Source organism: Neomonachus schauinslandi, chromosome 14 (assembly GCF_002201575.2).
Source record: "Neomonachus schauinslandi chromosome 14, ASM220157v2, whole genome shotgun sequence".
In the NCBI taxonomy this organism is placed as follows: Eukaryota; Metazoa; Chordata; class Mammalia; order Carnivora; family Phocidae; genus Neomonachus; species Neomonachus schauinslandi.
The window spans coordinates 68,427,641-68,452,928 of NC_058416.1; the positions used below are offsets into that span (position 1 = coordinate 68,427,641).

At 42.3% G+C, this 25,288-nt stretch overlaps 1 protein-coding gene and 1 pseudogene across 1 annotated transcript in view; one reads left to right on the plus strand and one right to left on the minus strand.

The window, feature by feature from the left end:
• The window catches only part of DEPDC5 (DEP domain containing 5, GATOR1 subcomplex subunit), a 125,095-nt gene extending 107,284 nt beyond the window's left edge, over positions 1-17,811 (minus strand). The window contains exons 1-8 of the mRNA XM_044921246.1: positions 17,661-17,811; positions 16,864-16,987; positions 14,205-14,292; positions 13,718-13,764; positions 12,241-12,326; positions 11,451-11,534; positions 10,397-10,446; positions 2,085-2,154 (exon numbers count right to left, since the gene is read on the minus strand). Coding sequence (XP_044777181.1) covers positions 2,085-2,154; positions 10,397-10,446; positions 11,451-11,534; positions 12,241-12,326; positions 13,718-13,764; positions 14,205-14,292; positions 16,864-16,921 — 483 coding nt within the window. The 5' untranslated portion in view covers positions 16,922-16,987; positions 17,661-17,811. The remainder of the gene's footprint in view (positions 1-2,084; positions 2,155-10,396; positions 10,447-11,450; positions 11,535-12,240; positions 12,327-13,717; positions 13,765-14,204; positions 14,293-16,863; positions 16,988-17,660) is intronic.
• LOC110592576 lies at positions 2,387-2,795 on the plus strand (annotated as a pseudogene).
• Positions 17,812-25,288: the final 7,477 nt, after the last annotated feature.

Sequence of the window (25,288 nt, forward strand, 5' to 3'; positions counted from 1 at the left end):
ATGGGGCTCGAACTCATGACCATAAGATAAAGAGCCACATGCTCTACCAACTGAACCAGCCAAGCACCCATCTTTACCAATTTTTTTCAAATTAAGTGTCTAAAAAAAAGAAAAGCACAGTAGCTGACACTCAGGAGGTGCTTCCATATTATTTATTAAATATGTGAATGAATGATGTTGAAGAGGTAAGTATATGCCAAATTATCATGGTCTTTCTAAGTTAAGCTTAAGAGTGAATTTCTAGAAAAGTGGGGAAAAGCAAAACTAGATCACTATAAAATAACAATTTGTGCCCATTAGAGCTGCAAAAACTTTAAAAATCTAACACCAAATGTAGGAAAAAATGAAAAACAACAGGAGATTTTATATACTGCTACTAGGAGTATTACCTGGTCCAAAGAATTTGAAAAATAATTTGCCATTATCTTACCTATGACCTATATACTCCTAATTATAGATTAAAAATATAGTATTGGGGGCACCTGGGAGGCACAGTAGATTGAGTGTCTGACTCTTGGTTTCGGCTGAGGTCATGATCTAAGTCGTGAAATCGAGCCCCGTGTTGGGCTCTGTGTTCAGCGTGGAGTCTGCTTGGGGCTCTCTCCCTCTCCCTCTGCCCCTCCCCACTGCACTCTCTCAAATTAAAAAATAAATCTTTAAAAAATATATATATAGGGGCTCCTGGGTGGCTCAGTCAGTTAAGTGTCCGACTCTTGATTTCAGCTCAGGTCATGTATTCAGGATTGTGAGATCAAGCCCTGCATCTGGTTCTGCGCTCAGTGGGAGTCTGCTTGAGATTCTCTTCCCCTCCCTCTCCCTCTGCTCCTCCCCCTGCTCGCACACCTGTGCTCGCTCTCTCTCTCAAATAAATAAATCTTTAAAAAAAAAATTACTCTCTCTCTTTCTCTCTCTCTCTATATATATAGCATTAGGTACAAAAAAGCTACCTAAAACCTTAATAGAGCTCAAAAATAAGCAAAACAAGTAATACACTTAGGGTAAAATACATATGTACTAACACTACGTAAACAAGAAAAAAACACAAAAATAGAATTCACGTAGGGGTTCCTATAAAGGCACTGGTTCTCAACCAGAAGCAATTTTGCTCCTCCAGGGGGCCCTTGGTAATACCTGGAGACATTTCTGGTTGTCACGACTCCCAGGGTGCTACTGGTATCTAGTGCACAAAAGCTAGGGATGCTGCTCAACATCCCATAATGTGTGAGACAGCCCCCCCACCATCACATCACTGCGATTTTGGACCAGGTAATTCTTTGTTCTGGAGATCTGTCGTATATACTGTATCATGTTTACCAACCTTCCTCACAAAATCCTGGCTGTGACACATAAAAATGTCTCCAGACATTGATAAAAGACCCCAGTGGAGGCAAGATCACCCCCCATTCAAACCACTGCTCTCAAAGGAGGCACGGGATGAGAACAAGGAAGAGCAGACAAGTGGTTTCACCAGCATGGGTAATGTTTACAGCTGTTCAGTTTGGATTTTTCCAATTGGAATAGAGAGCCAAAGAAGGAAATTCCTTTGCAAAAGTCTCTGTTGATGTTTACCAACTGCAGTCTTCTCCTGAGTTTAACTTCTGCTATGTATTAGCAAGCATCGAAGCCTGCAAGTGCTAGATACTGTATTTCCATGTTTAGACCTCTTTTAGAAAAGAAAACAAAGGGGTGCCTGGGTAGCCAGTCAGTTAAGCATCTGCCTTTGGCTCAGGTCATGATCCCAGGGTCCTAGGATCAAGTCCTGCATTAGGCTCCCTGCTCAACAGGATGTCTGTTTCTCCCTCTCCCCTCCTTCCACTTGTGCTTGCTCTCGCTCTCTCAAAAATAAATAAAAATTAAAAAAAAAAGAAGATAAAACAAAAGATTGACCCCAAACTGGAGAGATCCAACTATAAAACATTAGAATTCCAGGAGTCCTTGACAATACTACAATATTCTCTACCTGGGTAAACAGTACCCATCAGGAAATTATCAAGTTTTTACTTGTTTCTGATTTGTTTTTGGTTTCACGACTCAGACATAATGGTATGAAGAAACAAAACCAAAAGGCATTTTATCAATCTCACCCTGGTATCTTCGCTGATATAACCACACATGACCTTCTCATTCTTGACCCACAGCTCACCAGCCTGTGCCCTGAAAAGATATACACACAAGGGTTATTGCAAGTCCTACATAAAACACAAAGAAACAGGGATGACTTCAGGGTGGCTCACTGTACTCTAATACTTATCCCCATATGACCTGCCCAGTTACAGATTTCCAGAGAGAATGCCATGAACAGATTACACAACATAAAGAATTCTCAGAGTGGAGCAGAAGTGCCCTTTCTTCCTTTCAGCTATAGGCTGGGGTGGCTGGTATCAAGATGGGCAAGTTCATGAAACCCGGGAAGGTGGTGCTGGTCCTGGCCAGATGCTACTCCAGACACAAAGTGGTCATCATGAAGAACATTCAAGATGGCACCTCAGACTGTCCCTACAGCCATGCTCTGGTGGCTGGAATTGACCGCTATCCCTGCAGTAACAGCTACCACAGGCAAGAAGAAAATCACCAAGAGGTCAAAGATCAAGTTTTTTGTGAAAGTTTGTAACTACAATCATCTCAAGCCCACAAGGTTCTCTGTGGATATCCCCTTGGACAAAACTGTCCTCAACAAGGATGTCTTCAGAGACCCTGCTCTTAAACGCAAGGCCCAAAGAGAGGCCAAGGTCAAGTTCGAGGAGAGGTCTGAGACCAGCAAGAACAAGTGGTTCTTCCAGAAGCTGCAGTTTTAGGTCTGTTTTGTCATTAAAAATACCAAAAAAAAAAACCCAAAAAACCTCAGAGTATATTGAATTTTATGACAGTTCTTAATCTGGAAGTCCAACAGCAACATGCAAGTCTCAGGAAGGGCTTTGGCACATCCATGAATCCTCTGAAATCATGCAAAGTTTTCTGGGCAGAGATTTACAGTTTTTGTCAAATCTCAAAAGGGTCCATGTCACAAAAATAGTTAGGAAGAACCGACGAACACTTTTGCTCATCCCATCTTTGATATGATAAGTTTTTTTTTTAAGATTTATTTTTATTTTTACTTTTTTCTTTTTTTTTTTTATTTGACAGAGAGAGACACAGCAAGAGAGGGAACACAAGCAGGGGAGTGGGAGAGGGAGAAGCAGGCTTCCCGCAGAGCAGGGAGCCCGACGTGGGGCTCAATCCCAGGACCCTGAGATCATGATCTGAGCCGAAAGCAGACGCTAAATGACTGAGCCACCCAGGCGCCCCTGATATGGTAAGTTTCAACAGAAACAAAGTCTATCTTAATATCCGGATTAGAACACAAGCAATCAGGAGGCATGGGACAGAGTCCCTATTCAGTGGAGGCCATTCTGCTGAAAAGTTTTCATGGCAACTTCGTATTGCACTTTGGGGGCTTAATTAAGTCTTTTCCTCTGCAACTTATTAAGGGCATAAAATGGCTAGCACAGCTCAAAGAGCATGGCCTTCTGAGCTGACCAGCCTTGAGTAGAACTAGTCTTGGCAGGAATCTCAGTTCTGAGTGTCCTTAAATAGTTGAATGGCCATGGGGAAATAACTCTGAGGCCCAGCACCCTTATCTTAAAAAAGGAAATAATGACATCTACTTTATAGAGCTGTTCAGAGAATTAAACCAGATACTGTGGGGAAACTATTCAGGACAGCACTGGGATACGAGGTGCCAGAGTTAAGAGTACTAGTAGCTACCTGTATTAGCAAGAACTGTAACAATGGTAAGTATTTCTTTTTTAAAGATTTTATTTATTTGCCAGAGAGAGCGCGAGAGAGCACCAGGCAGAGGGAGAAGCAGGCTCCCTGCTGAGCAAGGAGCCCAACGCAGGACTTGATCCCAGGACCCCGGGATCATGACCTGAGCCGAAGGCAGACACTTCACCGACTGAGCCACCCAGGCGTCCCAACAATGGTAAATATGAACACAAAATCCTATCCCAGAGAGGGATGCCTGGGTGATACAGTTGGTGAAGTGTCTGCCTTCGGCTCAGGTCATGATCCTGAGGTCCTGGGATTGAATCCTGCGTCAGGCTCCCTGCTTGGGAAGTCTGCTTCTCCCTCTCCTCACCACTCATGCCCTCTCTCTCTCACTACTTCTATCTCTCTCTCTCAAATAAATAAATAAAATCTTAAAAGAAAAAAATGCTATCCTGGAGAGAAAGGGATAGCTGTTATCTGAGAACCTTGTAATCATCCATCAACCAACCACTCAAGTCCTTCTCTTCTACCAACCCCAGTGCAAATTCCTGCCTGGCCCTAAGCAATCAGTCCTCATAAAAAAGAAGAAAAGATAAAATCAAAGCAAGGAAAATGCTGTATACCATGAGTCACAGCTCAGGCTACCTGAGAAACACTAGACAATCAGTCAGCCTTGCTGGCTCTCCCTCCCATCTGTAAAATGAAGAAAGCTGGACCAAGCCCATGTTCTTTTAAATATGCTTCCCAACTCTGCTTTCACCAAAAGGGGTGCCTCTTGGTATTCCTTTGCCCAAGTGTGTCTGTGAGTGAACAACAGCCACGAGCTCATCTGAGAAGGGACTTCGGTTTCTTTAACATAAGGAAGGTTTCCAATGTTCCCATGATCTCTGAGTTCTATTAGCAGAAAGCACTCTGCATACAGGCTACTAAATACCAGATTAACCAGGCCTCTAACATGAGCTGGTTGTTACCACACTAACTCACCAACTTCTGCTAATAGTGTTACAAAATTTGGGTTTAGATTCCAGCCCCTCCACTCCCTGTGGAGGTCAAGCCACAATCTTTCCTTCTTTTTCTTAAGATTTTACTTATTTGACAGAGAGCAAGGGAGAAAGAGCACAAGCATGGGGAGCAGCAGAGGGAGAAGCAGGCTCCCCGCTGAGCAGGGAGCCCCACATGGGGCTCGATCCCAGGACCCCGGGATCATGACCTGAGTTGAAGGCAGATGCTTAACTGACTGAGCCACCCAGGCGCCCCAAGCCACAATTTTTCTGAGCCAGTTTTTAAAAAATCAGTAAATGTGTTAATAAGAACCCTGCCCCATCCATCTTCTACAGCTCTTGAAACGATCCAGTAAGATACTGTAAATGAGAGAACTTGGTGAACTGTGAAAGTTATTATTCCAATGTAAATGGTTCTTTATAAAACACATATACACAGAAAATGGAATCTTGACCTTTGCTCCTAAACCTAAAATCTGCCCTTACCCAAACAGGAACTGAGAATGGCCCCGAGGTAGCTTCTCTTCTCTTTTCTGCTGGTTCAAGGGAAGAAAAACTGCCACTGACTGATGCAAACGCAAAATCCATTATCCCCCAGGACAGAGCGCAGGAGCACACATGGCTTTCTACAAGAGGCAGAATGGCACACTGCCAAGCCCTGAGGATGAAGGTGACCTGGGAGGCACTAGCCCTTGATTTATGTAGAAGCTTGGGTAGGTACTTTCCCTCCCTTTTCTATGGAGTGAGCTGTGGGGGCTCAGTGATCTCCACTATCCTTTACAACTAAATTTCATCATTCTGTGAATGTGAAGTTAAAATAAATGCAAAGTATATTCACTGTAGTGTTATCTGCATTAACACACCTTTGAACAACCGGAATGTCCAGCAATGGCAGACAGGTTAAGTAAATTATGATGTATCCAGACAACAGAATATCATGGAACCATTAAAATCATGTTTACAAGGAGTTTTTATAAGCTTTTAAGTGGGGAAAAAAGAATACAAAATAGTACACACAGTATTATCATCTATGTAAAAATACATGCATGTGCGTGTATGTATGAAAATAAAACACTGAGGGGTGCCTGACTCAGACAGTAGGGCACGCGACTCTTGATCTCTGGGTTGTGAGTTCAAGCCCCACTTTGGGCATGGAGATTTACTTAATTAAAAATTTTTTAAAAAGGGGGTGCCTGGGTGGCTCAGTCATTAAGCGTCTGCCTTTGGCTCAGGTCATGATCCCAGGATCTTGGGATCAAGCCCTGCGTCAGGCTCCCTGCTGAGCAGGGAGCCTGCTTCTCCCTCTCCCACTCCCCCTGCTTGTGTTCCTTCTCTCACTGTGTCTCTGTCAAATAAATAAATAAAATCTTGAAAAAAAAATTTTTTTTAAAGAAAGAAAAGAGGGGCACCAGGGTGGCTCAGTCAGTTAGGCACCCGCCTTTGGCTCAGGTCATGATCTCAGGGTCCTGGGATCTAGCCCTGCATCAGGCTCCCTGCTCAGTGGGGAGTCTGCTTTTCCCTCTGCTTCTCCCTCTGCCTCTCAGCCTCTCACTTGTGCATTCTCTCTCTCTCAAATAAACAAGTAAATCTTTTAAAAAAATAAAAGAAAAAAATACTGGAAGGTCACACTAAAATTTAATAGTAGTTATCTGTACACAGTTGGCTTATAGTTCACTGTAAGTTTTCTTCTTCTGTTTTTTTTTTAAGATTTTATTTAATTTGAGAAAGAACTCGAGCAAGCATGAGTGGGGGGGAGGGGCAAAGGGAGAGGGAGAAGCAGACATGGGCCAATGCAAGAACCCTGGGATCAGGGCCTGAGCTGAAGGCAGAAACATAATTGACTGAGAGATCTAGGGGCCCCAAGTTTTCTTCTTTATACTCTGTACTACCCAAATTTTCTAGAATAAATGTTTTTTTCAAATATGAAAACAAAGTTTTTGGGCTTGGGTTTTTTTTTTTTTTTTTGGACAGTATATAACATCATGTATACTATATGTTCTCAAGCCAAAAGGTGGGGAGAGGAAGACAGAATATTTTGGCAGAACTGTGTCAAATGTTAACAGTGATTGATTCTGAGTAGTAATGTAATATTTCTTTTTCCTGCTTCTTTATTCTATCAAACTGTCTACGTTGAGCATGTATTATATATAAAAATACTTAGCATATGCCTAGTATCTAGCATGTGATAAGCAAGTGGTACTTAGTATGAATTCTATAGTTAGGAAAGACATTCTAAGAGAATGGCCACCACAGAATCAGACTCAAGTCAGAGAAGATCCCAGAAGATCCTCTGCGGTACAAATTTACCAGAAAAACACCCAAACTGGATATTTCAAAGGGCTTTAACTGTGACTCTCCACACTGGTCTGTCTGCTTCTGTACAGCTGAGAAGTGAAGGCCAGAAATTATTTAGTGTTGCTCCCTCTGGAGTGTGAGTCAGAAAAAAAATTTCTTTAAGTAAAAACAGAAACCTTAGCTAGTTAGCAGTCCCAAAATTATCTGGAAAAATGAGATCTCTTCATGATGAAATCAAACAGACTAGGTTTCTAAGTTCCATATTTTTAAAAAGGCAAAATGCTAATTTTTAGGAGATAGGATTTTAGTACAATATTTTTCTTGTAAAAATTTTTTTTTTAAAGATTTTATTTATTTATTTGACAGAGAGAGATAGCGAGAGCAGGAACACAAGCAGGGGGAGTGGGAGAGGGAGAAGCAGGCTTCCTGCCAAGCAGGGAGCCCGAGGTGGGACTCGATCCCAGGACCCTGGGATCACGACCTGAGCCGAAGGCAGATGCTTAACGACTGAGCCACCCAGGCGCCCTTTAATTTTTTTTAAATACTGATTGCAGGGTTTATTTTTAACATTTTGAAGAATACATTGGGAATTTAGTTAGAGAAAATAAAAATGTTTACCTTTGAAGGAAAAACGATGCTTCAAAGGCAAGGTCTCAAGGTAATGAAACTGTCTCATATGTCCTTAAGTATTAATTAAATTACTAGGTAAAGAGACTAAATTACAGAAAAACTCAATAATTATGACTTTATATAAATAACGACTATCTTTTGTTAGTGAGGCCCAGAGCATCTTTTTTTTCTTTCTTTCTTTTTTTTTTTTAAAGATTTTATTTATTTATTTGAGAGAGAGAGAATGAGAGAGAGAGAACACCTGAGAGGGGATAGGGTCAGAGGACGAAGCAGACTCCCTGCCGAGCAGGAAGCCCGATGCGGGACTCGATCCAGGGACTCCAGGATCATGACCTGAGCCGAAGGCAGTCGCTTAACCAACTGAGCCACCCAGGCGCCCTTTTTTTTTAATTTGCATGCCTTCTTGTAGGAAGGAAAGTGACTTTTGATTCAGTGTAGGAAGACTATAAATATATAGTCTTCTGGAGAAATAGTAAAAGACTGTGGTTTACATTTGACTATGAATGAGTAAAATATTAGGAGAGATCTTTGAAAGTCTAAACCTGACATTATGTCAGGGTTTTCATTTCTGTATCTGGCACCATGTGGATATGGGCACTCGCACAGAAAAACAAGAAATTTAAGAATGAAAGGTATCTGAGTGGGTTTCTAAACCAGGGCTCAGCTAACTATAGCCTGCAGGCCAAATCCAGCCCATCTCCTATTTTTATGTGGCTCACAGCTAAGAATGGATTTTATATATATATATATATATATATATATATATGTTTTTTTTTTTTTTTACTTTTTTTTTAAGGTTTTATTTATTTGTCAGAGAGAGCACAGGCAGGGGGAGCAGAGACAGAGGGAGAGGGAGAAGCAGGCTCCCCGCTGAGCAGGGAGCCTGATGTGGGACTCGATCCCAGAACCCTGGGATCATGACCTGAGCTGAAGGCAGATGCTTAACTGACTGAGCCACCCAAGCATCCCTGGATTTTATATTTTTAAATGTTGGAAAAAAAACGAAAAACAAAAAATTTGCAACAGAGACCTGAGACCCATGTGGCCCAAAGTGTAAAACATTTACTTTCTGGTCCTTTACAGGAAAAGATTCTAAACCAACCATTTCATTTTGCAGAGGAGTAGATACAGAGTCTCTCTGACCTGCCCAACATCACCCCCGCTAATCACTGGCAGTGCGGGAGTAGATTATAGGTTTCCTGACTCCTGGCCCACCACCTCGAAGAGACTAAGTTGTACTGGAAAGCATGAATCTAGGTTGCATTTCTTATTTTGCTCGAAGCTTAGTCACTTCTTGGGCTGTGCTTTAAAATCTTTTACTAAAATTTCTCAAAGAATCTTGACCCTCCAATTTTTAAACCATCCCCTTTTTTGGGGAAAAAAATTAATCCTTTATCCTTTCTTTCCTTTAGGATCAATAGTTCAGATTAACCAATTTGCCCTAGCTGATGATGAAATGTTCTTTACAGAAAGGATTCTGGGAGCGCCTAGGTGGCTCAGTCAGTTAAGCATCTGCCTTTGGCTCGGGTCATAATCCTAGAGTCCTGGGATCGAGTCCCGCATCGGGCTCCCTGCTCAGCGGAGAGTCTGCTTCTTCCCCTCCTTCTCCCTCTGGGTGCTTGCACGCTCTCTCTCTCGCTCTCTCTCAAATAAATAAATAAATAAATCTTAAAAAAAAAAAAAAAGAAAGAAAGGATTCTGGCTAATAAAGGTAGGAAAAATGACTGAATTAGAAAATCACCATCTTGCAACAATCATCAATGGGTGAAACCATTAGGTGAAAAGTTGATGGGGAACTTCATAATGGAGGACCAGACTACCTCACTGGAACCCACTGGTCAATCCTAGTGCCATTAAAAATGAGTCTACCAGGGGCACCTGGGTGGCTCAGTTGGTTGAGTGTCCGACTCTTGATTCTGGCTCAGGTCATGGTCTCGGGGTCCTGGGATCGAGCCCCACTTTGGGCTCCATGCGCAGCATGGACTCTGCTCAATATTCTCTTGCTCCCTCTCCTGCCCCCACTCGCTCACTCATGAGCTCTCTCTCTAAAATAAATAAAACCTTAAAAAAAAAAAGGTGAGTCAACCAGATGTAAACATGCTTGTGTTATACATAATAAATTTCAGGTAAGAAACCATTTCTTCTAAGGAGAAGGATTTGTTTTTCATTATACACCTTTTTGCACTCTTTGAAGGCTTTACTCTGTGGACGCTGTGCTTTTTGAATTAAAAGGGCTTTCAAAAAGTCCCTTTCTCTCTCTTCTTTACAAACTGAAATTTAGGAATTATTTTAATAAATCAAAGGCAGTACAATATGGTTAAAAAGGCAGCAAATCAGGAATTACTGGGCTAGTCATTTTGTATCTCCAAGTATGTTTCTTAATCTGTAAAACGAGAAGGTTTGATTAAATACATTCATCTAAGGCTTTTTCTAGTTCTAAAATTATGAAGCTATACTTCCTTTGCTACAGAATACCATGTAGCTTCAGCAACTTCCACTCATCTTAAAACTACTATAGTGCATTTGGGATTTTTGGTTTGTTTTAGCAACAACAATCTAACCTTTTATGTATTTATTTATTTATTACAATCTAACCTTTTAAGCTATCGTGTATTTTATTATATGTACATCCACATGCCTCAAATGCTGTATGTAGCCCAGTTACTGCACTAGATCCTACTCCCAGGTATTAGCTGGTAAGTCAAGAGTGATGTAATATCTACCTGATGCCAGCAAATTCCACCTTCTGAGTGATATAGGCACATGTGCTGACCTAAGGAAGATAGAGAGACAGACAGAGAGAGAGAGAGGATATGAGATTCAACAACACATCAAGGACATAAAAGGTCACAAAGAAAGTTTCCTGCCTTTCTAATTTCTTCTAACAACCCAAGGTTCAATTAACAAGGGAGTAATAGATTTATCCCATAGGCAAACCTGCTGGGGCAGGTATAACAGTAGGTTCTTAAGAGTGTGACAAGTATAGACAATAATAAAGACCAGATGGAAAATAAGTGCCCAGCTTCACTAACATGCTTATCTTCACATACATTTGCATACATTTCTATATTTACATACTCATTTAATTACACAACATTTATTTATCATTTTAGCTCTCGTTTTATAGAATGGAACCCTCCCCCAACCAATACAAAATGAGCAAACATATTTTTTTCTGAAAATATTCACTGTATGGAAATTCTACCTACAATTTGTTGCTTCATAATGCTCAAAATGCCCAATAAGAAAAATTTTCAGCACCAGCTCACAATGAACTGATCATTTTAAGTAGAAAATGTTAATTCAAAATAAATAAATCAGGAAAATGGGAGAAGGGTACGGCAAAAAGCAGTCTAACTGGGAAGCGACAAGATCTGGGTTCTAGCGCGGTGTCCACTGCTGACTATAGTTTTTTAGTCTTGAGTAATCGCTTATCCTCTCAATCTCAGTTTTCACATAAATGAAGAGTAATAAATACCTGTCCATGGAGAGGTGACAGGAACATGTGAAAGCTAAAGTTCCATTCAAATGTAAAATAATATTATAATTTCCCGTTCTAACCAAAAATGTGGAGTAAAAATCTATAAACAAGCAAAACAAAGCTCAAAAAAACTACAAAGAGAATGGAAGAAGATACACAAAGGGTTTACAATAATTATCTGTGATGCTGGAATTAGAAATGATTTTATACCCTTCTCCCTACTAAATCTCTACAAGGAAAATGGATTAATATAACAGGAAAAGTAACAGACTTTTTTTTTTTTAATCACATCTTACCAAACTTTTCTTTAATCGCCACATATCCCCACGGCCAATATATTGATCCTTAAAGGTTAATTCCACTAGGTCAAGGGTCACATCCTAAAAGGGATAATCAAATATATCTCTCTGCGTTACTCTGCCACACTTCATCTTAAGATAATGCACACTCACCATGCAGAAACCTTTTAGCAAACAAGAAAACTACTAGAAGAACATTTGATAACTGAACACCGACACATAGCATTTCATCCTGCCAGAAAAGGCTTTTGAGTACAGATGATAAGTCTACAACAGATGCTACAGCAGCTGGATCATGACTAAGTGCAAAAAGTACCAAAGTAATAATTCTGTGTTTAGTCTTGATTCTGGCACATACATAGGACATTGAGCTCTGTGCTTTATTTCTCTAGATAATGTCAATGATACCTTTTAGACAATGATTTTTACCTATTACAGCACCATTTCTCAACTCAGAAGAAAAAGGAGAACACCTAGAGAAATTATAGTATTTTAACCAACTGAGCCACCCAGGCGCCCCGAAATTATAGTATTTTAATAGAAAATTTTACATTGAGCTTGACACGTACCTATATATACAGAATCTTTTTAGGAAAGCTTTTAAAAAAGGGTGAGGGCTTTAAATGCAACCTATGTAATACCTATAATCTAAGTGACCTATATATGACCACATATTTAAAAGTCCAACACTATACTTACATAACTCATTATTTCCTTAGAGACCTAACCTTTTAGGAACAGTATTAATCATTCCCAAAAGATATTCAAATCCAGAGCAAAGACATACCTTAGGGTCTACAACATTCACATAAACATCTTGATAAGGTCTTAGTCGGAACACTTGAGTCACAGTCTGGTCCACACTAATAGTTTCTGAAACAGAAGAAATCTGGATCAGAGAACGTACTCTGAAAAAGAAGGTAAATATATATATATATATTTTTTTTTTTAAGATTTTTTTATTTATTTGAGAGAGAGACAGAGAGCGTGAGAGGCAGGAGGGTCAGAGGGAGAAGCAGACTCCCTGCTGAGCAGGGAGCCTGATGTGGGACTCGATCCCGGGACTCCAGGATCATGACCTGAGCTGAAGGCAGTTGCTTAACCAACTGAGCCACCCAGGTGCCCCCAAGGTAAATATATTCTAATCTATAAACAGTCATTTGACAAGCAACACAAATGATCCTTGGCCATGGGCAAGAAACAGTCTCTGCCTTCCAACATCTTAAAGCTTAGAATGCTCTGCTTTTTAGGTGAAACAAGCATGTGAAATAAGACCTGAGCCTTCAGCAATTAAAAAATGAGAGAGAGGAAAAATAAAGAAATTAAGGAGCAATATAAAAAAGTTCAAAGAACTGTGAAAATTCAGAAAAGGAAGGAGATCATTTCTCGTTTGGAATGAAAGTAGCTGAGGTAGTTAAGGGAGAAACAAACTTTTCAATGAGCCCTTACATCTGGTAAGTAAGAAACATACCAGATGGCAGGAGATGGGGTGGTGAGGAGGAGGAGGAAACTCTTAGGATTTGGGTTTTATAAAGTGCTTCCACATCATACTGAATTATAAAAGTAGTGGACATCACAGTCCTTTAGAGCAAACCAGAATCTTCTTTTCTTTTAAGTACTATTTAAGGAATTACCTAATTTGCTATCAATTAACATTTTGGTTCCTTGAACAGCATGGTACACTCATTAGAGGAAAAAAGAAAGGATCTGATCCAGAATGAGTAAGTAAAATGGCTGCTCTGGCTCCCCCACTTATTGACATCGAGCAAGCCAATTCACCTCGGTGACACTAAGTCGCATCCCTCAATCAAGAGTTGTGTGGGAAGATAAAAAGAAAGAGACATTACAAAAAGTTCCTTGTACAGCGCCTTACATTTGTGATAGGTAATCATCAGTATGTTTCTTTATCCTCTCTCACCCAGAGTAGGCACTTAACAAACATCTTGTGAAAAAATACAATATTTAGGAAAGCACACTTTGCCAAATTTTTTTTTTCTTGAATTAAGAATAAAGCTTCACCTAGTCAGGTTAACTTTCCTCCTGACAATAAAGATGGTTTCTTCAGTGCCCTTAGGATGCTGACAAATGCGATTCCTTGGCAGTTTTGAAATCTGACAATTTTTTTAGGCGAACACATTTTGACAAGGAAAGAAGTACTATGCCCTCATTCCCTGAGATTATGAAGAGACTTTCCTTACTGTTTCTGGAACAGTTTCTCTAAGCGTAAAAACAAAAGCCTTAGAGAAGAGAGATGAAATTCTTACCTTTCTGTAGATCTTCCTTAAGTGACTTGACCTGCAAAAGCAGAGGGCTGGGGGAGAAAGCAACAAAGAGATGGGGTGCTGTAAGCTGTAATTAACCAGCTTTCTTCACCCCCTACAAAAGGCAAACAGATCCCTCTGGATATATTGTAACCTACAGCACAACAAGGGGGGGGGAGGTTCTCTTAGAAACAAAGAAACTCTGCACTTGCCCTCCAGAAATGGCTAAATGCTACACAATTTCTCACAGAGTTGTCATCTTGACTTTAAAAACAAAAAGAATAGACTACTTTTTAAAAGATTATTGGTTTACCAAATCCTAGAGGGCAGAAACAGTTTTATGTAAAGGCTAAGAGCTGTCCTGCCCTGGAAGCCCCTTAAACAAAATGTCACTGATACCTTTTAGACAATGATTTTTACCTATTACAGCACCATTTCTCAACTGAGCAGGCTGCCCAGTTAGTTCCCTTGATCCTAATGAGATGTTTACCTGTATTCATCATTGGGGTGAGCAATCTCCACAATGTCTCCAAGCTTGATGTGAGGAAACACTTTAGGGTTCATGACTAGCTCATCATCTGAAAGACAATTTAGCAATCTCAAGCAGAAAACAGACTCACTTGGGCAACAGGTTGTGGTATACATTCTCATGTTGGGTCCTCATGACCTCATCAGGTTAGTATTACTACCCCATCTCGAAATGAGGTTCCATTTTAAATCACAATTCAGATGAACTAAAGGATTCACACAGAGACACAAAGCTAGTGAGTAGCTGAATTGGACAGTGTTCGGGACCTTTGTCTTCAGAGCCCATGTTCTTTCTACTACCACCCCACTGACCCCAGGGAAAAAGCAGCCCTTGCTCTCTGGAACTTAAACCTCTGGGATTAACACTTTACTCCCTCAAATTATCACATACCTGGCGTATCCCAGGAACAAAACAGCCTGAGTCCCACAAATGCAGCACCATCCCTGATATTTATAGTGTTCAAAGAATTTCCAAAAATACTGTCGTAACGTGATCCTCACAATAAATCTTTGGATCTAACAGAAGTGAAGAAATGACCTAGGTGATAAAGTGACTTGCCTAAGGGTAAATAGCTAATAACAGCCAGGACTGATTACTAGCCCAGGATTCCTTCTGCTTAAAGCCCACCACCTCTCATATGTCATAAAAAAACAAAACAAAACAAAATAAAAAACCCACAAGCCAAGTAAAATGCCCTAGATTTTGGAAGGCAGCACTTGATTAGGGAAAAACTTTGGATACTAGTTCACATGAGGGTCCAGTGAGACTCTTAAAATATAGGGAGGACATAGTTTCATATGTTTATCTACTCCCACCCCCACCTTCACTGGGGGTGGGGAGAACGCTTTCATATATAACAAACTCAGAACCATAAAGAGGGAGTGATTTTTTTTTGTCTTAATTTTGAGGGAAAGATACAGCCTTTAATTATGCTAAAACCATGACACATAAGTATATCTAAATTTCAAATATAATCAGACCCAACAAAAGCTCAGCCTAGGAAAGCAAAACACTGGGTTAATCCCAAATTTTATTTGGTATATTGCTTCCATTGACAGTTTTATGCCAAATCCTCTATGATGCCTTCCCCTAACTTCCTTAGTCTGAATTAAACTCCCTGAGCACAAATTCCACTGTTTCATTTTACCATTTCCTTTTTACATATCTGTCTCATCAAGCTAAAAGCTCCTTAGGGACAAGGGACCTTGTCATATTCATAACCTTTATGTTTAGCACAGATGCGCACCTAATTTTGTTTGATGTGTTTTTATTTAAAGTCCTACAGGAGACAGTAGAGCACCTATCTTTGTTTTATACACATGAAAAAGTAGACTTGTATACATTGTATATACACTGTATATACTATATCCTTGTATCCTTCCCTCGGTCAAAAGTTATTTCTGGGGCACCTGGGTGGCTCAGTCAGTTAAGCAGAGTCTGCCTTCCGCTAAGGTCATGATCCCAGGGTCCTGGGATCGAGCCCCGCATCAGGCTCCCTGCTCCGCAAGAAGCCTACTTCTCCCTCTCCCACTCCCCCTGCTTGTGTTCCTTCTCTCGCTGTGTCTCTCCCTGTCAAATAAATAAATAAAATCTTAAAAAAAAAAAAGTTATTTCTGTTGTCTACTCAATTCTACCCCACAAATGTTCAGGCAGCATCAACTGCATACAAAGTCTACTATTAACAAGAGACTGTGCATTTTAGCAGAAATTGTGTTTTAAATATAGCAATGCCTGGTATATCCTTGTCCTGGTAATTATAATGGTTATATTTACTGAGTAGCACTGAACCTGGTACTCTACTAAATACTTTACATACATCATCTTACTCAATCCTCACAAACTTTATGATATCGAAACTAGTGTTTTCCCTTTTGGGGAGTCCTTGCCCTTGGGAAGCTTACACATATACAAGAGCAAATCCATAGCAAAATACAATTTTAAAAAGACTCATTATGTTGTTAATTCCAATTTCTGAAGCAAATAAGACTGTTAGGACAAAAAGGAAAATTATTCCTTTACAAAAAGAAAAATCAAATCATATTACTAATTGCCATCCTATTCTTCAGATTTATAGATCCAAGGTACTAAGAAAAACAGAAAAACTTTCTAAGGTGCTTGAAGTTGTAGATAAGGTAAACTAGGGGCTTGCCTGAGGTCACAGGGAAAGTTAGAGGCAGAGCTGAAAAATCTGGTTTAGTACAGAACAATATGCTTTGTCCTGCCCCTTCTCACTATGCCTCCAAGCCAGGCAAAGTTTCATGCTTTGATCATACCTGTCTAATGTGTATCTATTACTGCTCTCATGTAATGTAAGTTTCTTTTATCTGCCAAACCAGTGCAGACTAGAATTTTATAAGACGTATGCAATAAACATGTAATATAAAATACAAATAAATGAAAGGTAGTAGACTGGCAACACTCACAGTGTTCCTTAAAAGTCAGAATACAAATGCTTTTAGCAGGGGCCTCTGCTCTCTGGTGCTACTGCCCTCCCTGCAACTATATTATACTTGCCGCTAGCCTCTATTGTCACATGAGTCAGTGTGTCATTTTCAAGGCACTGGACACACCAAGAACCTCAGCCAATTTACACAACCCCCAAAGACCAATCAATACTGACCACTGCCCCCAAAGCCCTTCTTGTGGATGACGAGTTTGTAGACCTTTGTTGTTCTCATCTTGTACTGTTGTTTCCTTCAGCTGTTCCAAGCTTGGGGGAGAGAAGTCATCTTGCCTCTCTGCCACTGAAACACAAAAAGGCTAGAATGTCAGACTTTTCCTTGCAATTGCTTTTTGATTTTAGGCCATTAAATATACTGGTATTGTTCAGAGGAGAGGTAGCACCAACCCTTGGATGAAATCACTCCTCCAATTACAAGGAGGGTTAGAGGACAAAACAGAATCTGGGAACTAAAGGGAATTTGGGCCAGGGTCTGTTCCAACCTCCAAGAAGATATTCTATCACACCCTAAAGGGAAAACCTGTATTAAACTGGGCACTCACTGCCTTGTCTCTAACTAAAGCAATAACACCCAAATACTAAAGAGATCTTGAAAGAGGTTAGCGCACTCATTTTGTAGATAAAGAAAGGGTGGGCCAGAGCAAGGGACTTGCCCAAGGTCACTCAGACACTGAGACACTCCCACCGTTCACGTTTCGCGGTCAGTTTCCTGGGCAAGGAGAGGATAAACAGGAGGAAGGCAGGGCTTCGTTCCCTGAACGTTCATCTGTACAAACTCTAAGCGGCTCCTCCTCCCCACCCTCATTTCACAGCTGCGGCCACTAAAGCTCAGAGAGGCATGGAGACTTGTCTAAGATCACACAGCAGGATGGGGAGTGGGGTCAGGACTCGAACCTGGGCCACCACCCCCTCCCTCATACTCCACAAGCCCGGGCCCGGCGAGCAGCCCCACTCACCCGCAGCTCGGGAGCCCCTTCCCTCTTCAGGCCGGGGCTCCAAGGGCCGGACCCTCCCGAGGTCCCCCGCGCCTCCTCTGGACGCCCCGCCCTCGCCCCCACAGCCCTCGCGGCTTCCGTGCCCAAGCTCAAAGCTCCTGCCGGCCCGCCCCAGCTACAGAGTGCTCACCTGAGAACCCGCGCAGCTCCGGTGGCTCCGCCCCGCGGCCCCGCCCCCTTCCCGCCCACACGCCCCGGGCCGCTCTGGCCCGGCCTCCGCTTCATCTCGGTGTCCGCGCCACTTCCCCATCCGGGGCTCCCGCCAGGGGCGGGGCGTTGCGTGTGGCCTTTAGCTTCAGCTGTCCGCTACGTTTCCCGCTCGCTGGCCAGACGGCGGAAAGGAAATCCTTTTCTTCCCAGACATTCTCAGATAGATCCATGCCCAAAAGCTTCGTTTCCGATTTAGTGATACCCCAACAGGGCAAACTCAGGCGAGTCTCCCCGAATCTGTAAACGAAGTTGTGGACCCTCGCCTGGTCTCACGGGGCTACTGAGAAGCACAAAATAGTTTCTGCGAGAACTTTTGTAAAATGCAAAGGGCTGAGCACTTGCGACTTAGTGCGATGGACCCTGCTGGGAAGTATTCAGTTTGAAGTGTGCTTTTCAAATCCCTCGAAACCCCAAATGAATTCCATTCCTCCCTGGTTATAATAATAGCTACCGTAACTTTCACAGACATCCTTATGAAATGGTCACATCCCTATTAGGCGGCAGGTACTGTTGTATTTCACAAAAGGTAAACAGGCAGGGGACCCGAAAGTCCTCAGAAGGAAGCAAGGATGGATCCTGTCCCAGTCGAGTCTAACTGGGCTCTGAAGGCTGAGCTTTTAACCAGCATCCTCCACACACCCAGGAGCTCAGCCTAAGCCCCTGTCAGGACATCTTTCAGTTCTCAAGAAGAAAATCAAAGCTGTGTGGGCTGTGCCAGAAACTCGCCAAGGGCTCCTGACAAGTTGCCAGCTCCATCTAATTGACTTACGGTTTTTGGAAATTTTCTGAATGTTTAAAGAAAAAAACGCATACCACAAAGGAGACGGGAGTGGGCGAAGGCAGGGGAGGGGAGGGCTGAAGACAAGAGCTTCCTTAAGCATCCATACTTTTACTTTAGGATTCAGAAGTTTAAAACCTATAAAATAATTGTAATTTTTTATAAAAGTAAGAACATGTAATCAAGTAGACCGCAACAGTTACAAAAACTTTCAGTGATAAAATGTTAACTATAAAAGATTTTAATGTTGCTAATTCAGGGGACACATTCAGATCCCCCTGACTGTTTTGTTAGCAGCAGTGGCTGGTGGGAAGTCCTTCCATTCCAGAGGGACTAACGGAATTCTCTCTCCCTGGCCCTCAAGGAAATTTGATTACATCTCCTGAGAGATGTCTATAATTGGTCTCCTATCTTAGAACTGCAAATATTTCACTTTTTAATTTGGCAAAAACTTGTAAGAAACCTTGACAGGGGGCACCTGGGTGGCTCAGTTGCTTAGCGTCTGCCTTCAATTCAGGTCCTGATCCTGGATCCAGACCCTCATCAGGCTCTCCGCTCAGTGGGGAGCCTGCTTCTCCCTCTCTCTCTGCCTGCCGCTCTGCCTACTTGTGCTCTCTCTCTGTCAAATAAATCTTAAAAAACAAAAAACAAAAACCTTGATAGGTTTTGAGTTTTTAAAAAATTGTCAAAGGCTGGTCAAGGTTAGTGATGGCTGGAGCAGTTAGTTCCTGAACTGGGGATCTAGTCTAGGGGATCCTTGATTCTAAGATCACTGTGCTACAACCACCTGCACAATAGCCTGTTTTTGGCAGCGTGGCTTTGCACCAAATTCTCTTTTCTCAATTTTCTCCCTTGTCAGATGGAAATAAGAAGTACATGTATTTCCTTGTTCAGAAAGTGTTTGAGGACCAAATGAAATGAGGGACATGTTACATTAGGTCTTTAGTGGGGCACAAAATATTAGGGCACAAAATATTAAGGAGATGTCAAAAAAGCTCAGGGAACAAGACAATATTTAAAAATAATTTTTTTAAATAAAAATTAATACAAAAATCCACTATTAACAAAATATCACATTAAAAAAAAAAAACACAAGATCAGGGCTCTTGGGTGGCTCAGTCAGTTGGGCTTCCAACTCTTGACTTCAGCTCAGGTAATGATCTCAGGGTTGTGGGATTGAGCCCTGTGTCAGGCTCCGTACTCAGAGGGGAGTCTGCTTGAGGATTTTCTCTCTCTCTCCCTTTGCCCCTACCCCCTTAAATAAATAAATAAATAAATATTTTAAAATAAAATGAAGACAAGATCAACAATGGTGCTGGGCAGTCATGCTAGAGCCTGAGGTAAAAAGACAAACCAGTAATACTGGGTTTCTCAGATCCCCTTCTATAGGCAGGTAGTTGCCTGAGAAAGAACTGGACAATGTGGATACTGTAAATGTAGAAATGTTTTAAAGTGAATTTCTAGTTAAATCATCCCAGTACCATCTGTAGTAGCCTATGTATGAATTGTACACATATACAGATGATCTATGCGTTCACAGGCTGTAGAATAATAGGGCTGGCATTTGGGTTTATATACCTCCCGCCCTGACCAAAAGTGGGAAAACCACTATCTTGGCCAAAATGGTTCACATGTTGACTGGCTCAAAGATATCCTGATCAGAGAAGAGAGAATTAAAATCTCCCATAAACCTCCAAACCTCTAGTTCTATAGTCAGCCAGATTGATAAGGTCCAAAAAGCAACAGATTTCTGTGTTTAATACAAGGTTGTGTGATTTGGATCAAGTTGACTCTATTCTCTGAACTTCCTTAATTCACCCCCCCCTTTTTAAATATTTATCTGAAAGAGAGTGCATGCAAGCAGGAGGAAGGGGCAGAGGGAAAGGGAGAATCTCAAGCAGATTCCCCACCAAGCACAAAGCCCCACATGGGGCGCAACACAGTCTCAATCCCAGGACCCTGAGATCATGACCTGAGCCAAAATCAAAAGTTGGACACTTAACCGCCTGAGCCACCCAGGTGCTCTTTTGATTCCCTTTTGAATAAACCTTGTTTCCTTCCTTCAAATGTCTGTTGAACGTTTACTTGTGCCCAACACCATGCTAGGTGCTGACCACAGAATGATGAACAAGCATGGGAAGGGACAGATGATGAACTAATCAATAAATAGATGCAACGTGACAATTTCAGCCAGTGTTTAAGCCTTGAAGATATTAAAACAAGATGCCTTTCAGGACTGGAGGCAGAGGTGCCTTTTAGATTTAGTGGTCAGTGTGATTAAAAGGAGCAGGGCACTGACATGACCTAACACACTGATTCAAATTATAAAAATATCTCCTGGGCTGCCAGAGAGAGTCCCCTAGGATTGCAGCCATTCGGGCCAGGAAAATAGTGGACTGGACCAGGGTAGCAGCAGTGGAGACAATGGGCCCTATGGTTCAATAAGTGCTGGGGCAAAACGTGTGTTCCCCTTTAAGAATCCGGACCGCGGGGGCGGGGCAGAGGGCTGCTAGGGCCCGCCCAGGGCCGGAGGCTGGACGCGGGAAGGGCCGCCCCTAGGATTGCGCGCGCGCCATGCGGGGGCGGGACTTGGGTGAGCCCGCATGGCTGGCTCGGGCCCCGGATGAGGAAGTGCGGGGTGGGGGTGGGGGTGGCTCGAGGAGGAAGAAAACCATAGAGACGAAGGGGAGGTGGCGGCTGGAGCGCCCCCGGGCTCTCTCGGCTCGGTAGGCTCAGGTAGCTTTGGCGGCGACGGGGCTGCGGCTGCAAAGGCCGAGCTGGCGGGGCGAGCGCGGGCCGCGGAGCAGGCCTCAGGGTAAGAGGCCGGGGGCGGGAAGGCTTCGGGCGCAGCCGCCCCGCCCCACTCCACCCTGAGGGGACCCTCCGCCTGGCGTTGAAGGGTGAGGGGGAGCCCGGGGCTCCCTCTCTCTTGGGGCGCTGAAGGGAACGGAGGCTGCTCTGCGGGCGGCGGAACGACCGGGGGAGAGGGAGGAGACCAGGCCCCGCGTCGCGAGGGGGAAACGGCTTCTCCAAGTCATGGCTCCGACGGGGGAGAGATACTCTTCAACCTCGATACGGCGGGGGACCCCCAACTTCTTGAGGAGGGCGACGCCCCTTGTTGTGGGCGTACGCTCTTCCACAGCTCCTGTGCGTTTGTCAGCGGCGCGATACCCGCTCCCGGGGTGTGAGAGGGCGATTCTAAACTTATTTCAATAGGAGGGGTAGTAGATAAACCCTCAACAAGACCTTTCCCCCGATTTGCTCAGCGCTCCCCAGATGAAGAGCGAGACTCAACTTGCCTAAAAGTGTTGGGGGGGGGGGCGGTCTTCCTTCCCTGTAAAAGAGAGACTTACCTTCTTTCTTTTATTTTTCACCTTTACCCCTAGATATAAAGAGGAAGACCCTGAATTTTCTGTGTGGTATTAGAAGTCAGTCTCTTCCCCCCCCACCCCCAATCATGTCCACCGACGGAGCCTCGCTTCTCTTCCCTCAAGTCTCTTGGTGTGCAATGAGCTCCTTTCCCTTGCACAGTTAAGAGCATGGCGTCTGGAATGTGGTAGTTGCAAGTCTGTCTCCCACTTCCCATCTTCGTGACCTTGGTTAGTTGTTTAACCTTTCTGAGTCTCAATTAGCCCATCTCTAATTTGGGTCCTCTTTGTAGAGCATTGTCTTGAGGGCTAAGGGAGAATTTGTGTAAGTGCTTAGGACATTAGTAAGCTTTTGGTAAATTGTTGCTGTCATTGTTACTTAATTTGCTGCTGCTGTTTTTGTTGTTTTTAAAGAAAGAAAACTAGTTATCTTCCATAGAGACCCACATTTTTCCATGCATGCCTCCTCCCATCCCCACCCCCACATCACAGGTGTTCAACCCATCCTTTCTCACTGGAAAGGAGACTTTTACCCACCCTGGGGTGGAGAAAGGCATATTTACTCCCTTTAGATTCTTCCATGCTCCCCAAATTAACAAAAGAGGGCCTCAGAATGATCAAGAGAAAAGACTTTGTTTTTGGAAACAGGTCTATAGTCCAAGAGGGAGGGAGGGCTGATACTAAAAGCCAGCCTTCCCTTTGTCCACAGAAGCTATCACTTCTTCCTGACTGGTTAGAGATATCCTCTCCCACTCCCCCTACCTGCTGTAGTGATTAAAAAGCTTCCTGCTATCTGCACACCTCCCCCTCCTCAAAGAGGGAGCTTCCAACTTCTTTTTTTCTCTCCCAAGAAAAATAAGACTCTGTACCTTTGAGAGGAGGACTCTTTCCTGCAGTGTATTTAGAGTGGCACAGATGGTTTCCTTCTCTTCTTCCTTTGAAAAAGAAATGAAAATCTTTTATGCAGAAAGCCTTTGTCAGAAATCAGGAGCATTTTCGCTGTTTCACTCCCCATGTGGAGACAGAGGGATCCTTTTTCTGCATGCTAATAAAGGAAGGAAAAAGGAAACAGTGCTTGATGCTTTTGAGATTTCCTGCACACTCCATGTTGAAGAGCTGGGCCCTGTTTAGTATATAGACTTCCCTACCCGACTTTCTGTTGTCTAGAGATCTCGTTAAAAGATTCTTCTTTCTCTGTCCCTCAAGAAGAGGCCCCTTCTCCGAATGCCCTCATGGAGGCATTGGCTACAGTGTCCGAATCTTGGAAAAGAAAGCCCCTTTCTCAAGGTGAAAGGAGTGTTGTGAACTTCTGAGGGCCTGATCGATTTTGTGAGTATTGTCCCTTGACACAAGTGTGGCAGCACCCGGTGTTACTAACTGTTCTTCATTTTGAGCAGCGCTTTTGCATTGGAATTAAAGACCTTCAGACTGGGGATTATTGGGCACATGGTTTTCTGTTCTGCTGTTTTCTTTGTTTGATTCTTTTTTCTACATTTTACTCATTGCTGTAAACTTTGTACCCCCAGAACTTTTGTTTTAGGGAGTGTTTGAACTACTAAGCTGAAAGGGCCACTTTGTCAAATTTGTAGTATTATAAAATGTATTCTAATGAGATTGAGAACTGCAGCACTATATTTTCTTTTTTTCATGTTTTTGTTATTTGGTAGGATAGGATTTAACACTGCCACTAAGAAAAAGCTTTCCATCTTTTTTGTGTGTAAAGTGTTCTTAAATTACCTCCTATGCCCTGAGTGTCTGCAGTGGGGCTTAGTTGGAACTCTACCACCATTATTGGTATCTATAGATGTACTTTGAGAAACAAAGAGAAATAAAAAAGTTATCATTAAAAAAAAAATTTTTTTAAACATTTTATTTATTTAACAGAGAGAGACACAGCGAGAGAGGGAACACAGCAGGGGGAGTGGGAGAGGGAGAAGCAGGCTTCCTGCTGAGCAGGGAGCCTGATGCAGGGCTTGATCCCAGGACCCTGGGATCATGACCTGAGCTGAAGGCAGACACTTAACAAAGTCCCACCCAGGCGCCCCGAAAAGTTATCATTTAGGGTCATGGGATGTTTATGGGCGGCAGGACCCTTTGAGGTTATTTTGTTTAACTTGTTCTTTTTACATGTGAAAAACAAGCCCAGGAAAGTTAAGTGACACATTCAAGGCCATACAGCCAGCAGGATAGGAACCCTGGTCTCTCAATTCGGAGACTAGCAACTAGATTGCTTCCCAGCGCCGCTGTTGGATTTGACATAGAAAGGTTTTGAGATGATTGTTCTCAATTCAAAAGAATTTCTTCTTTCATTGGGATAACTTTACTGCATACTCCCTACAAATATGGGTCTTTTTTCAGGGATAAGTCCATTCCCTAAACAATCTAATTCTCATTTGTGTCATGGTAAAGATGACAAGCCAGTAGCAGTTGTAAGAGTTGTTTGTGAATCTATGATTTATTTTTTGCTTATACCTCAAACTAGATATTTATCCACTGTGCTCACCCAGTAGGTTGGTTATAAGTCATTAGTAAGGATTAAGCTATAAATCCCTGCCTTCATTTTATGAGCATATGTAACTCACTGTTTTCTCTTCAAGTTTACTTAATGCTTTAATGTAAAAATTTTTATGGTTGAGGCAGAGAGCTGACATTTGGAAAGATACTGATAAAAATAAAGGGCTAATACACTTACCAGTTATTCTTTATTCCTATTTGGATCTTGGGAAAATATTTTTTAAAATGTTTTAACAGAAGAAATACATATTTACTGTAAAAAAAAAAGTAACAACGTATAAGTTGTTTGTGATTTTCTCACTCAGGGTAATACTGTTAATATTTGGATTATATTCTTTCAAACAGTTTTCCTATGTTCATATTTTACCAAAATAAAAGAGTTTTGATGTTTAGTTTGATAAACTATCCCAGGCAGCCTTCTTTGTAGAGTTATGTTTCTCTACACCATCATTTTAATTGTTCCAGTGTCTATAGAAATTTAAAGAACTTGAATGTCTTGTTAAAATTTTGTTCTGTTCCTGCAGTCTGTAACATTACCAATATTTTGATAGATGGCTAAAATAAGAGTTTGGTGGTGCAAGCTAGTGAGCTGAGAATAATTTTAATCTGCTGCTCTAGACTTACATCTAAATATTACTTCAACTCTGATGGTTCCAGCCGAGATACTCCCTGTTCTGGGTGACTCAACTGCAGATACTGCTCAGAAACGCGAGGACCCA